The sequence below is a fragment of the Acinonyx jubatus genome, chromosome C1 (assembly GCF_027475565.1).
Source record: "Acinonyx jubatus isolate Ajub_Pintada_27869175 chromosome C1, VMU_Ajub_asm_v1.0, whole genome shotgun sequence".
NCBI classification, from domain to species: domain Eukaryota; kingdom Metazoa; phylum Chordata; class Mammalia; order Carnivora; family Felidae; genus Acinonyx; species Acinonyx jubatus.
This window is the reverse complement of record NC_069381.1, coordinates 116,758,006-116,772,231: the sequence shown is the minus strand read 5'-3', so window position 1 is coordinate 116,772,231 and position 14,226 is coordinate 116,758,006. Positions and strand designations below refer to the sequence as shown.

The 14,226-nt window shown below is 45.2% G+C and overlaps 1 protein-coding gene across 10 annotated transcripts in view; it reads left to right on the top strand.

Annotated features, from left to right (window-relative positions):
- The first annotated feature begins 2,460 nt into the window (after window positions 1-2,460).
- The window catches only part of CFAP221 (cilia and flagella associated protein 221), a 106,264-nt gene continuing 94,498 nt past the window's right edge, over window positions 2,461-14,226 (top strand). For 2 of the 10 annotated variants that reach the window (XM_027055976.2, XM_027055974.2), the window contains exons 1-3: window positions 3,207-3,544; window positions 5,034-5,219; window positions 8,862-8,962. In XM_027055976.2, coding sequence (XP_026911777.2) covers window positions 5,081-5,219; window positions 8,862-8,962 — 240 coding nt within the window. In that variant the 5' untranslated portion in view covers window positions 3,207-3,544; window positions 5,034-5,080. Of the gene's footprint in view, window positions 2,566-3,206; window positions 3,666-5,033; window positions 5,220-8,861; window positions 8,963-14,226 lie in introns of those variants that run through there. The other 8 variants (XM_053214905.1, XM_027055975.2, XM_027055971.2 and 5 more) reach the window with 8 other exon arrangements.

Below are 14,226 nucleotides of genomic sequence, written 5' to 3'. Positions count from 1 at the left end.
TATTATTTCCTACAAATGTTGCAGTCCCAAATTCAGGCAGGCTTGGACTGGGAGGTTAAAGCAGTCACAGACCTACCTAGATTCATGGGCAGGGCCCAAGGACCCCACCTCTCCATGAGAGGAGTGTCAGAATTTTCAGCCAGCTTTAACCCAGCACACCAGGGGATGCACCGTGGGGTGTGGTGAGAGAAGGAGGAGAGAGAAGGCCAGAAGTAAGGTTCTGCCAAGCCTTGAAAGTTATGTTAAGGGTTTTGCATTTTCTTTTCCGTACAATATGAAGCCACAGATGAGTTTTAAGGAAGGAAATGAGCTGTTCCCTGTGCTTCTGAAGCTTATTGTTTATAGCTTCTGTGTCTGTTATTACACTCATTTCATTGACTTAGTTTGGCAGAGGTTGGGATACCTTTGTATTCTGCTCACTGCAAACTCTCAGTGAAATAAATGTGAAATACATAAATGAATTAGTTAAATAATTGATCGTGGAAAACAGTGGTAATTGTAGGTCATTGGTTTAGTGATTCTCAAACTTTAAAATGTGTCTGTGAATCTGTGGGGGATGTTATTTATTAAAATTTTTTTTAAACGTTTATTTATTTTTGAGACAGAGAGAGACAGAGCATGAATGGGGGAGGGGCAGAGAGAGAGGGAGACACAGAATCGGAAGCAGGCTCCAGGCTCTGAGCCATCAGCCCAGAGCCCGACGCGGGGCTCGAACTCACAGACCGCGAGATCGTGACCTGAGCCGAAGTCAGACGCTTAACCGACTGAGCCACCCAGGTGCCCCTGGGGGATGTTATTTATATTTAGGTTCTGATTCAGTAGGTCTGGGTGACCTGAAATTCTGCATTTCCAACAGGTTCCTGTGCTAAAGTGCACGCTTTGAGTGGTGAGTGCCTAGAAATCATTGTATGTCAGAACAATTTCAGTTGAAAGGAGATAATGGGATGCAGGCACCAGACAAGCAGAGGTGAGATGATGTCATGCAGGTCCAGAATCTTCTTCCTGTCTCCTTGCCCTGCTAATCCTTCTCACCAGCTTCACCTTCACCCTCAGGCCCCTCCTGGCCTCTGATGGCTGCTGCATTTCCAAGGAATCACTTCTGGATACTACAATGTCCAGAAAGAGAAAGATACTGTATTTATGAAACATTATCTGTTTATGTATTTTCCAGAAGTTTCCCGGAAGCCTTTTCCTAATGTCTCTGTGGCCAGAATTGGGTTACATACTCAACAGTAAATCAGTGGTGGGCGAGAGGACAGAAGTTTCCATGACCAGCATAGACTAACCAGCATCTACTGCTGGAAGTGGGGATCTGGGGATCAGGGACTGGGGAGAAGCCTGATCAAAGCTGGGAGGTGGGAGTACACAACCAGAAATGTCCACTACACTATAATATGCACTTTGGTGAACTGTGCAGAGAACCTACATCTTATATCGATATCGATATCTATATATCTATGTTTGTGTCTATCTTTACATATGAAATAGGGACATTGCCAAATTTACCTAAGGAAAAAAAATAAGGATTTTTTTAATTAAAAATTAAAAAAACTAGGGGCACCTGGGTGGCTTGGTCGGTTAAGCGTCCGACTTTGGCTCAGGTCATGATCTCGCGGTCCATGAGTTCGAGCCCCTCGTCGGGCTCTGTGCTGACCGCTCAGAGCCTGGAGCCTGTTTCAGATTCTGTGTCTCCCTCTCTCTCTGTCCCTCCCCCGTTCATGCTCTGTCTGTCTCAAAAATAAATAAACGTTAAAAAATAAAATAAAATAAAATAAAAAATTAAAAAAACTAAGGATTTTAATGGGTCTTACCCAAGACCCACTAAAAAGTATATGGAAACAAGCATTTGATGATTTAAGCTGGAGTAGAAAGGTCTGGGACTGTGGGAAACACAGTACTTGTTCTAAAATCTACAACTTTGTTGGGGCAACAAAACAGAAAGAACTAAAACAACCTACTGTATAAGCAGATAGATTTTTTTCATCCACTTGGCCAACAGTTACTGGGTAATCACCATAAACAAAGATCTGTGTCAAGGGCTGTGGGAGATCCAAAGATAAGGCACAGTCCCCTCCTGATAAGAATTTCACAGTTTAAGACACACAAGTAGTAAGAGGTGCAACATATAAAAAGATAAGTGCCAAAAAAGATGATAGAAGAAAGTGTGTGGGAACCCGGAGGAAGGAAACAGTCCTTCTGGTTTAGAGGGCTTCAAGGAGGGTAGAAAATATACCATCGCTAGCACCAGTCTTGAAAGATGGGCAGATTTTTAACCAGTGATGATGGCAGTGGGGGAGGGATTGGAAAATAGGATGATGGGAAAAGTAAATATTCCCAGTGTGAGTGTGCGTGGGGGAGGCGGGGACCACATAGAGCACAACAAGTGATGTGGGTATGGGAAAGGCAGGTATTCTTATTGGATTCCTGCTATAATTTCTTATCGACATGAAGCCATAAATAATATCACTCAAGTGTCAAGTCATATAATGAAAAAACGAGACAAGGACAACTCCTGGGAAAAGCCCAAGCTGTCTGTGTATGGAATAATGTCCATGGGTGGGCAGGGTGAGTAGACAGGGCGGGAGGTCTAGGGGGGGCAGGTCCAGCTTCATGGTGTATAACTCCTAAATACCAGTATCAGAACACAAACAGTTTCTTCAGTGAGTAAGTTGCAACAACAACAAAAAGAAATGGAGGGAGAACATGTTGGTTAAAAGACACCTAAAGACATATCAGTCTGTTGTAACGTGTGGGTTTTATTCGAATTCTGAATTCAGACTGGCAACTCTAAACACGACCTGTAAGTCATTTGTGGAACTATTGAGTATTGGGTAAGTGAAGATGTTAAATCACTGTAACTTATTAAGGTACTGGCATTGTGGTTGTACTCTTTTTTTTTTTTTTAAGAATTTTTATCTTTTGGAGGTATATTCTGAAATATTTATGGATGAAATGATGCCTGAGATTTTCAAAAGAATACAGGGAATAGGGGGAAGGTATAGAGGAAACAAAGACTGGCCGTGATTTGATCATTGTTACAGATGGGTGTTGAAGCTTCATCATACTATTTGCCTACCTTCGTATATGTTTGAAATTTACCATAACAGAAAACGGAAAACAAAATATATTGAAGAATTAAGTGATTGGATGAATGAATGTCTGGCGGGAAGCTCCACCCACTGAGCTCAGGAGGCCCCGCCCCTTGGGGGGCCAGCCGCTCTCCGCCATCTGCTCTCGCAGGATTCCAGTTTATACTTTTTTATACTTTTATGACTTTCCCATTTCCCTTCGGAAATCCATTGCCCTCGCACCTCCTAAGTCGTTCTCTCTGTTCTTGCCCAGGCCGCACAGACTGCTTCGAGTCCCCAGAAGTCACCAGCGGCCTCCGGAGCTCGAGCGCCTGCCGCCCGTATCCGCCCCACCCCCACGTCCCTGGAGAGTTTGGTCGCGTCCGGCCGCCGACCCTGGGAGCGCGTCCTAGTTGTCATGGCGACGGTGGCTGGCGCCGGCGCCGGCCGAATCCAGCCCCGGAACCACCTCCTGTGTGAGCGGCCTGGGACCTGGGGGTAGGGGTGCCCCCTTGGCCGCCGCTGAGCTGCTGAGGCTGCCTGAACAGCGGGCAGGTGGTCAGAGGAGAGGTCGGACCTAAAGGGTTAAGTGAGGATGTGGGTAGTGCATGGGGCTGGGGTCGACCCCTACCCCTAGCCGGAGATGGAGTGAAGGGGCGCTGAGGGGGAGCAGGCGTCTGGCTAGGATGAGAGGGCCTGCGGGTAGAGGATGGGGCCAGGAGACCAAGAATGGGGGTGTGTGAAAAGAGACAAGTTCACCCTGGAGTGAGTGAACTGGAATAGGAGAGCTCTCCTGAAAACGGTTTAGGCATTGTTCCTGCCTGAAGTACAGGCGGGGAATTTGAGGGGCCCCAAGGAGAGGGGGCTGGAAAGTGAACTTTGAGGCAGGTGTTGAAGGGATGAAAGGGAACGAAGCAGGTGAGGTAGAGGCTGTGCTGAGAGGTAGGGAATCTTCAGAGATGCCGGGGCTGGGGGTAAGGGGAAAGGAGAAATTTTCAGAAAATGATTGGTAAACACCTGCTTCAGTATAGTCACTGTATTTTGCTTGCTCTTGTGGACTCCGGAGAATCTAAAGCTATGAGTCTTCTCCAGAAAAAAAAAAAAAAAAAAAAAAAAAGAAAGCAAGCACATAAAGATCCAGACCGGATTTTGCATTCAGTCTCAGAGGCATCACAGAGCAGCCCCCCCAAGCTTGCTTGTCCAAGGACCCCCAGTTTAGAGACTTAGCTGTAGAAGATACCAAGATGCCTAGGCTTGTACATGGCAATAAATCATTCATACCTCATGAGTAGTAGAGGCAGTAGTTGTAAAGTATGTTGAAGGGTGTTGGGGTCAGTGTGGCCTTTATGAAGAGGGTGGAACTTAAAATGAATGTTAAGGAAACGCAAGTCTGACAAAGGGTCAACATGAACTGGGATCCTAGGTCCTGGGACAGAGCCCCTAGGAATGCACCCCCTGGTGGTGGAGGGGGCCTATTGGCTACCCTGTCTCCTTTTCACGCCAGAGAGGGGCCCAGGAAGGTGGCTCAAAAATGCCAGTGTCTTATAAATAGTGTCTCCAAATGTTAAAGGGTTTCATAGTCACATGCAGCTAAGAAACTGATTTGGAGAAATCTCAGAAGAGGCCTGTTTAACTATTTACTTCAACATTTTCTGATTTTTTTGATTGTGAGTGCCTTTATTTTTCCCTTCAGGAGTCCAAAGCATCTCAGGACTACAGTTTGGGAAAAGCTCTTGAAAATTAAGGGCCACCAAAGGGTTTTGAGCGACGGCAGGAGATTGGGGTGTGATATGTGACGCCAGATTAATGGGACAGCCCTGTGTGGGAATGGAGTGGCCGGCAAAGGCAGGGAGGCAGGGAGGGCCTGGGCCACAGTTAACTGCACAGTCACAGAGGTACGTTTGTTAAAGATTGAGAAAAAAAAAATGTGCGTGGTTACTCATACTGCTACTGTTTTCTTCCCAGGAAGTGACCTTTGGCTCTAAAAAGGAGACTCAATTTTTCATGATAAAATGGCAGTGGTGAAAACCCCCAGCAGAGAACTAAACAGTGCCAAAGAACCATTTACTAACGTATCTCCCCTCCTTTTGAGGAGCCTCGTGGAGGAGCCTAAGAAAAGAACTCCAGTACCTAATCACCTTCTAGAATCAAGTAAGTTGGAATCTAATCAAGTAAGTTGGATCCCAGAGGATCCAAAGTCCAGAAAGCACAAAGAAATTTTTGGTGCTGATCTCTCTATATTGTCTTATAGGCTTACAATAGGTTTTATTATTAAGAACAATGGTTCTATTTAGGCCCATCCACTCACGTGATAGGTCCTTGTGGTGTACATGAGTCACCAAGTTCTGCTGCTCCCACTTCCTCAAATATCTTACCTATCTGTCCCCACAGCCTCAGCAGGTCACTAGGATATTGTAGTGCTCTCCTCCTTCCGACCTTCACACCCCGTCAGTTTCCTTTCTGGAATCACGGCTGTCCCTGCCCCTGTTCTGCTCAGATGCTCTCAGCGGTTCCCTTGCATACGGAATAGAGCTGCGATTCTTTCCCTTGGCATTTGGCCTCCTCTGCTGTGGATGTGAACTTGCCTACTCGGCCCCGCCCCCCAGGCCTACCATGCTCTGTACCTCTCACCCCCAGCTGCAGCCACACCATTACTCCTGCTCCTTCAAGACCACATGCACTTAATACCCCCTTGCTTTTTTCCGTGCACGTCTCTCCCATTCCATGTACGTGGAAAGCCTGGTAGATCCTCTAGTGATTATGTAGAAGGCTAATCATTCGGCCTACGTTATTCTCACTCATTTTGCACAACATCAGCGTTCTGTTTTCATTTTACTGTTGGGAAAGCTGACAATCAGAGAGGTCAAACGAATTCCCCAAGGCGGCCCAGCTGAGTGGGGAGGTGGTGTTCAGTCGTTGTAGCCCAATGTCCAGCTCTCTACCATCACACTAGCTGGCTTCCAATTCATCTTGCAAGGCCCATCACACATGCTGCAAATGCAGTAATTTGGTGTGGCTCTTTCATTACCGTAGAACTTATTGAATGCAGATTAATATACTCAACTATTTCTGGGTATTAGCAGAGCAATGCCTATTTTACACCTGTTTGTGGCTCTAAAAACAAAAGCAAAATATCCAGCATCTAAAAAATTTACCAGATAGGGGTGCCTGGGTGGCTCAGTCGGTGAGGCTTCTGACTCTTGATTTCAGCTCAGGCCATGATCTCATGGTCAGTTGGGAGATCAAGCCCCACGTTGGGCTCCAAGGTGAGCGTGGAGCCTGCCTGGGATTCTCTCTCCCCTTCTCTCCCTGCCCATCCCTCGTGCTCATGTGCGTGTGCCCTCTCTCTCTCTCTCTCAAAAATAAATAAATAAACTTGAAAAAATGTTTTTCAAATGGGGCACCTGGCTGGCTCACTCAGAGGAGCGTGCGAATCTTGATCTCAGGGTCGTGAATTCGAGCCCCACCTTGGGTATAGAGATTACTTAAAAATAAAATCTTTTAAAAATTACCAAATAATGTTCATTTCAATACTTAAAAAAATGATCAGGTAACCGATAGAGATCATCTATCCCCAGAAAGACCATCCTTACCCCATTCCAGCCCTTCACTTTGGCCCAAAGCTGATGACAGTGTTCAGCTCACCTGGTGAGGAGCAAGAACACCAACCATTTCACACTCACTCTAGATGCTTACAAGAATCACACTGGGCTAAGGAGCGGGGTAGGGGATCTGTGGCTCACAGGGTGTGGATATAGCCAAAGGTGAAAAGTCACCATTGGTGAGAAATTGGATGGTGCATTCGTATTGAAGGAGGCAGTCTAGCAGCTGGAATCAGACCTGGGCTTGATTTTCAACTACCAGCCGTGGGCAAGTTGCTTAATCTTGTTGAGCCTCAGCTCCTTCATCTGCACAATGGAAATAATACCTGCTGCGCAGGGTTGGAGTGAGGATTACGAACAAATGCCTGACATCAGCGCTAAAGGCACAGAGACAATGGGGTAGTGGGTTCCCAGTGCCTCCTACACATCTCAGTTCCTGCCTGAATGAAGAGCTGGGAAAAGTTGTGTAGACCTGGATGCTTTTTTTTTTTTTTAATATATTTTATTGTCAAGTTGGCTAACATACAGAGCATACAGTGTGCGCTTGTTTTCGGGAGTAGATTCCCGTGATTCATCGCTTACATACAACACCCAGTGCTCGTCCCAACAAGTGCCCTCCTCAATGCCCATCACCCATCACCCCCCCCCCCCATCAACCCTCAGTTTGTTCTCTGTATTTAAGAGTCTCTTACGGTTTGCCTCCCTCCCTCTCTCTAATTCTTTTTTTCCCCTCCCCTTCCCCCGTGGTCTTCTGTTAAGTTTCTCAGGTTCCACATAGGAATGAAAACATATAGTATCTGTCTTTCTCTGCCTGACTTATTTCACTTAGCATAATACCCTCCAGTTCCATCCACGTTGCTACAAATGGCCAGATTTCATTCTTTCTCATTGCCAAGTAGTATTCCATTGTGTATATAAACCACAGTTTCTTTATCCATTCATCAGTTGATGGACATTTAGGCTCTTTCCATAATTTGGCTATTGTTGAAAGTGCTGCTATAAACATTGGGGTACATGTGCCCCTATGCATCAGCACTCCTGTATCCTTTGGATAAATTCCTAGCAGTGCTATTGCTGGGTCATAGGGTAGTTCTACTTTTAATTTTTTTGAGGAACCTCCACACGGTTTTCCAGAGTGGCTGCACCAGGTTGCATTCCCACCAACAGTGCAAGAGGGTTCCCATTTCTCCACATCCTCGCCAGCATCTGTTGTTTCCTGAGTTGTTAATTTTAGCCACTCTGACTGGCGTGAGGTGGTATCTGTGTGGTTTTGATTTGTATTTCCCTGATGATGAGTGACGTTGAGTATGTTTTCATGTGTCTGTTGGCCATCTGGATGTCTTCTTTGAAACAGTGACACCTTTTTTTTTTAAATTTTTATTTATTTTGAGAAAGAGCTAGAGAGCAAGCGGGGGAGGAGCAGAGAGAGGGAATCCCAAGCAGGCTCCACACTGTCAGCACAGAACCCAACGTGGGGCTGGAACTCACAAACTGTGAGATCATGACCTGAGCCCAAATCAACAGTTAGACACTTAAGGGACTGAGTCTGTACCCTTTTGTAAAAGAGATCAGCTGTTTCAACCTTGTTCTCAAAACTGAAAAAAAGAAAAGAAAAGAAAAGAAAGAAAAGAAAAGAAAAGAAAAGAAAAGAAAAGACAAGACATTCACATTATAGTAATAGCAGTTGGAGACTTTTCTGTCCAGAGCGATAATTATTCAGAGCTTTACAATTATTCTATCACATTGTAATTCTATCCAGAGGAAATGAAATAATAACAGTTAAACACACATTAGAAAACTAACACTTGGTGTTTGGATATTCATCGCATGCTAGGTAATCTTGGTGTTATACGGAGCAGCAAAGATGAGGCGCGTGCTTTTTACAAGCTCGCATTTTATTTTGAAGACTTGCACAAAACGTGAAGAGCAGATTATTTCACTAAGTGGTCAACGGTACATGTGAGTTTGTATTGTGATGATAACATCTCCCAAACAATGTGTAAAAATAGGGAGAAGCAGTACAGTTCATTTGGAATAGATCATTAATCTGGTTCACATCTGTATCCTCTGTCTGAAACTTTCATAGGCTTAAAATATCCTAAAGAGGGCCCACCTTAACAGGATCTTCTTTTATTTAAGATTTTCTTTTATGTCTCATCTCCTGATGTACTTGTTTACATTGCTTTTATAGAGGTTTATGCAAAACTTCTGAATAATAAGGTCATACAGGCAAAACCTGGAGTAGTGCATTTTGGAGGCTATCAAGTAGAAGAACAACATCAACAGATTCTGGTAGGTATTTTTTAAGTGGGATAACTAATCATAGTAATGACATGACGTGAATGTTCTGCATCTATATTATTAATTTAAAGAGCAGCGTAATCTGCAGAAGCACGAATGTCGATTGGGCCAGAAAGATGGTTCTAGGATGAGAAATTTTAAAGTTGTACCAGTGTCCTTGGACAAGCTACTTTCTCCCGCCAAAGGCTCCTCACGGCATTCTTTTCGAATGGGTGTCATTGCTAACTGGCTCTTAGGGGCTAGGAGCTGGGTGCCCTGTGCCTCCCATGATTCAATTTCGTCCTTACACTTGCTCTGTGGAGGTTGTACTATTACTCTCAGTCTATAGATGAGGAGACCAGGATTCCAGGAGGTTAAATAGTTGGCTCAAGAACACACAGCTAGGAAGTGATAGAGACCGACTTTGACTTTTCGGCTGCCTTCCTCTAAACCAGTGCCTGCTTGCTCCAAGCCTACACTACCAGGGAAAGGGGTATCCCTTTCCTAAGAGGCTCTGGTGAGGGTTCTGTTCCACCTGTTCAGGTCTGATGCCCATGCCTAATTCATCCATTCTGACCAGAGAGATTCTAGCTGGGTCTGGTGGCAAGGGTCAGCTCCACTGGACAGGCTCCAGAAGGGACAGTTGAAAGGATGGACTTCAGTCCACCACAGAACTTCGTGGGTGCCCTTCATTGACGGCATGTTCAAACTGGGGTAGGCTCTGGGTGGCCACAGCATCCCTAACTTCTATGCTTCTAGGGACCTGAACATTTAAGTCACCTCTACAACCTCAATGACCTCACATCGACCCCCTAAAGTCACACTGAGCAGGACATCTCAGAACTACTCCCACTGGGTTCTGGATCTGAGCCACAATGGCATCTGCACATGTGTTGGGAGTGGGGCAGAGGTGGGCTCTCTTCACTAGGGCCCTCTGAGACTCTGGCTTTGTACACGATGTTCCCCCCTCTGGCTCTGTCACCAGATGCCTCAAGAGTCTCTACTTTTAGACATGATGCATTCTTAGAAGCCATGTCTTAGAGTGGGTCATTTTAAGAAAGAACTCCAAGTATTGTGTTGGATTGCTCAGGGCAAGGAGAAGAAGCTGACACATGGCCAAGCCGTCAGGAAGTGAAGTCAGGTTTCTATCAGGCAGTCCCCAACAAACAACGCCATTTCCGTGAGTCCTCGTGCCTCAAAGTGGGTAGAGAGAATGAATCCGGAGAGAAATCTGTTAGGTGCCAAGTGTTTCCCCTCGGAAAAAGGGTTAGAATTTAGAATGGTGAATAGGAAATCCCCCCCCAACCCCAACTAATGAGGACACATTTCTTAGAACACAGCATCAAAGACCCAGGTTAATAATTGATTTTGAAGCTTACTTTTCCTGATATTAGGTTTGCTGCCTCAACGGTGGTAGGGTAGAATTAAAATAACTATCTTTCAGAGTTCCTCACTGTTTATAATAATTAATGAATAAACAATTCACTCCCCCCCCCCCCAGCACCCTCACTCTCCTTATTCCTTCACCCAGTCTACCTTTACCCCAGGCGCCCACTAATCTGCTTTCCATTGGTATAGATTTAACTACTCTGGACATTTCATATAAGTGGAATCATATAACATGTAGTCTTGTGTGACTGGCTTCTGTCATTTGGCCTAATGTTTCCCCAGGCTCATCCGACTTGTGGCATCTATCAGTACTTCCCTCCTTTCCATGACTGAATACTGTTCCATTGTATGCCTATACCATGTTTTGTTCAGCCATTCATCCGATGGACGTCTGGGTTTCAACTTTGAGCCTACTATGAATAGCACTCTTAGGGACACTTGTGTACGTGTTTTTGCGTGGACTTATTTTCAGTCCTCCTGGATGTATACCAAGGAGTAGAATTGTTGGGTTATATGGTGTGTTAGTTTTCTGTGGCTGCTCTAACAAATAACCACAAACTGAGGATCTTAGGAAGCCAGAGATTTATTCTGGAGGTCAGAGTCCGAAATCAAGGTGTCGGCAGAGCTGTGCTCCCTCCAGAGGTTCTTGGGGAGAATGTAGTTGCGCCTCCGGCAGCTTCTGGCAAGTGTTGCTTGGCTTGTGGCTACAGGACTCCACTCTCTGCCTCTGCCTTCCCATGGCCCTCTCTGACTCTCTGTCTTCTCTTCTCGTACACAGACAGGTTATTGGACTGAGGCCTACCTGGGTAATTCAGGATGATTGAATCTCAAGGTCCTTAATAACACCCACAATGATCCTTTTGTCAGATCAGGTCACATTCACAGGCTCCAGGTGTTAGGATATGAACATGCCTTCCTGAGGCCACCGTTCAACTCACTACTTTATTTGTATTTTTGTGTATTTGCACATTTTACTAGCATCTCCCTAATAACTAATGATGTTGAAGATATTTAGGCCAGGATGGTCATGATTTAAAAAAAAATCCTGTGGGGGCGTCTGGCTGGCTCAGTTGGTAAAGCAGGGGACTCTTTTTTTTTTTTATTGTTTATTTATTTATTTTTGAGGGGGATGGAGGGGCAGAGAGAGAAAGAGATTGAGAATCTCAAGTAGGCTCCACACTGTCAGTGGAGAGCCCAACGTGGGGCTTGAACTCACAGACCGTGAGATCATGACCTGAGCTGAAGTCAAGAGTCGGAGGCTTAACTGACTGAGCTACCCAGGCACCCCAGAACATGTGACTCTTGATCTTGGGGTTATAAGTTTGAGCCCCACACTGGGTGTAGAGATTACTTAAAAAAGAAAGTTTTGTTTCTTAAAAACAAAAAGATAAGCATGAGGAGGAGAAGCCACTTGATATAGCCCAGAAGGAAAGAGAAGTGGGAAAAAGATATTCAGGGCATAAAGGAAGACGTTGAGAGGTTCAGGGTCCATGCTGTATATTTGGATACTAGCGTGCAATCTGGTTTACTTAGACTGTAGGGTTTGGGGAGGGAGGTGAAAGCTTCATTCTGTTGAAGAATAGAGATCATCTCTTTTGTACAAACAGGAATAGATACATGTGAAAAATGATTTCATCTTAATAGCCTTCTGGGAGATCTTGGGAGAGCCAAGCCTCCTGTTTCCACCAGCAGAGTTAAGCGGAAGCCTAAGGCAATTACCTTGAGATTCTTGCCAAACACGGGGAAAATCCAGCTCTGTTTTTATCTTGGTGTTGCTACAGGAAACTATGCAAATTTCCCAAGAATGGAATGGTTGAATGTGGGTTTAAAACCACAATAAATTGTTCATTAACATTTGAGATTGATCCAGATCTGGTTAAAGGATTGAAAGCATTTTGCTTGGATTCATATTGAGATCAATGCTTCAACTTACTTCAAAATTGGAAATAGTGTTTCTCAAAACAAAGACCTCTTAAATTCTTTTTACCCCCTTGGAAGAAAGATTTTGTTTGGGAAACTATATTTGTTAAATAAATCATTACTCCATTTTCTCATGAGACAAGCAGTGTTGCCGCGGCCAGCCCAAAACAAAGTTGTTAGCCTATACAGACTTATCTTACATAAATTAACAGTTGCTTCAGGCTTTCTGAAATAATAGTCTTAGTTTTCAATTCCCTATTGCAGCCTTTAAGATCCTCCCCACCCCCCTGCAATGTATAGCCAAAGAATACATCTTTTATGATCATAAATGGGATCTATGTTGTTTAATTATTTAAGAAATTAATTCAGTATTTTCTTATTGCTATTTTTTTATTCATTTGACAATGCAGATATTATCTCCTGAGTTCCAAAGCATAGGCTTCACCTACAAATGAGTAGTGGGCATGTTTGAATTTGTTCTGCCACACTCAGGTTGGAGGAAGCATTAGGTTTCTACTTTTTTTTAAATGTTTATTTATTTATTTTGAGAGAGAGAGACCCAGAGCGCGAGTAGGGCAGGGGTAGCGACAGAGAGGGAGAGAGAATCCCAAACAGGCTCCACTCTGTCAGTGCAGAGCCTGATAGGGGGCTTGATCCCACGAACCGCGAGATCATGACCTGAGCCGAAATCAGGAGTCAGACGCTCAACCGACCGAGCCACCCAGGCGCTCGCCCCTTCTGTATTTTTTAAAATCGAGTTGTGGCTGGGCCCTCACCCACAGGTGCTGGCCGCATCTCCAGTCTCGGGAGAGCCAGCTTCTGTCTCCTCCCATTCAGGAAGACTGGAACAGCTGAGCCACCTCAGGAGCTTTGAGGACAGACCTCTCTATAGCCCGTGATGCTGCTGATTGCAAACTGACCTAAGTCCATGAAGTTATGTCTCATTGCCAGGTGCATATTGATAATCTGACCCCAATGGGAGATGGGAGCCACCGGTCCCCTCCCAGCAGCCTCACTACCGGGTTTATCTGCTGCAATGCAAACAGGCCCAAGAAGAAATTGTGCCATGCATGACACTTACTAGCAAGCAGGCAAAAAGGAATTTCCATACTCGCAGTCTCCCGGAAGGCCCAGCCATTAGCTCCTTGCAAGGAAGCTTTGCTGGCAGCAGATGCAGGAGCATCTGTGGGTAAGATTGGCCACCCTTCCAACGGGCTAACAACATGTTTTGTGCTGTGCAAAACGCAAGACCTAAAGGAGTCCTGGGTCTTTGGAGGTCACTGTAAAGGACACTGGGCTCTGGGCTCACCAGGTTCTCCTGTGCCTTTGGTTTAAGAGCGGGAATGCCTGTATGATGTTCCTAGTTAGTACGTATACCCTGAACATCCCTTATGCTTATATTGAAGACCCTCTAGTGTCAGTTTAGGTGAACAGGATTGAAGTGCTTTTAGTAGCCACCTCTGGAGTATGGACTCTGGGTTAGGATCTTGCAGTGTGCACTAAGTACTCCTAGAGTGCAGATTACTGATTTCTTCTAAGAAATACATACCTGGGATACACAGTAAAAGCAGTCCCTACCACCCTTGTTTGTTGCCCTATCCTCATACTGGATTTTTTTTTTAAGTGACAGACAATATAAACCACCTCTACTCCCAATTCTTGGACTGCAACGCAAGGGGCTTCCCTTGATGACAAGCATGGGCATAGAGTTCTTTTTTTTTTTTAGTGTTTGTTTATTTTTGAGTGAATGTAAGCAGGGGAGGGGCAGAGAGAGGGGGATAGTGGATCCCAAGTGGGCTTTGCTCTGACAGCAGTGAGCCCGACGTGGGGCTCAAACTCATGAACTGCAAGATCATGATGTGAGCCTAAGTCAGATGCTCAACCCACTGAGCCACCCAGGCACCCCAGGGGGCCGAGTTCTTTGTCAAGGCTTCCAGGTCCTGGGGCTGCATGGCTACCTCTCCACC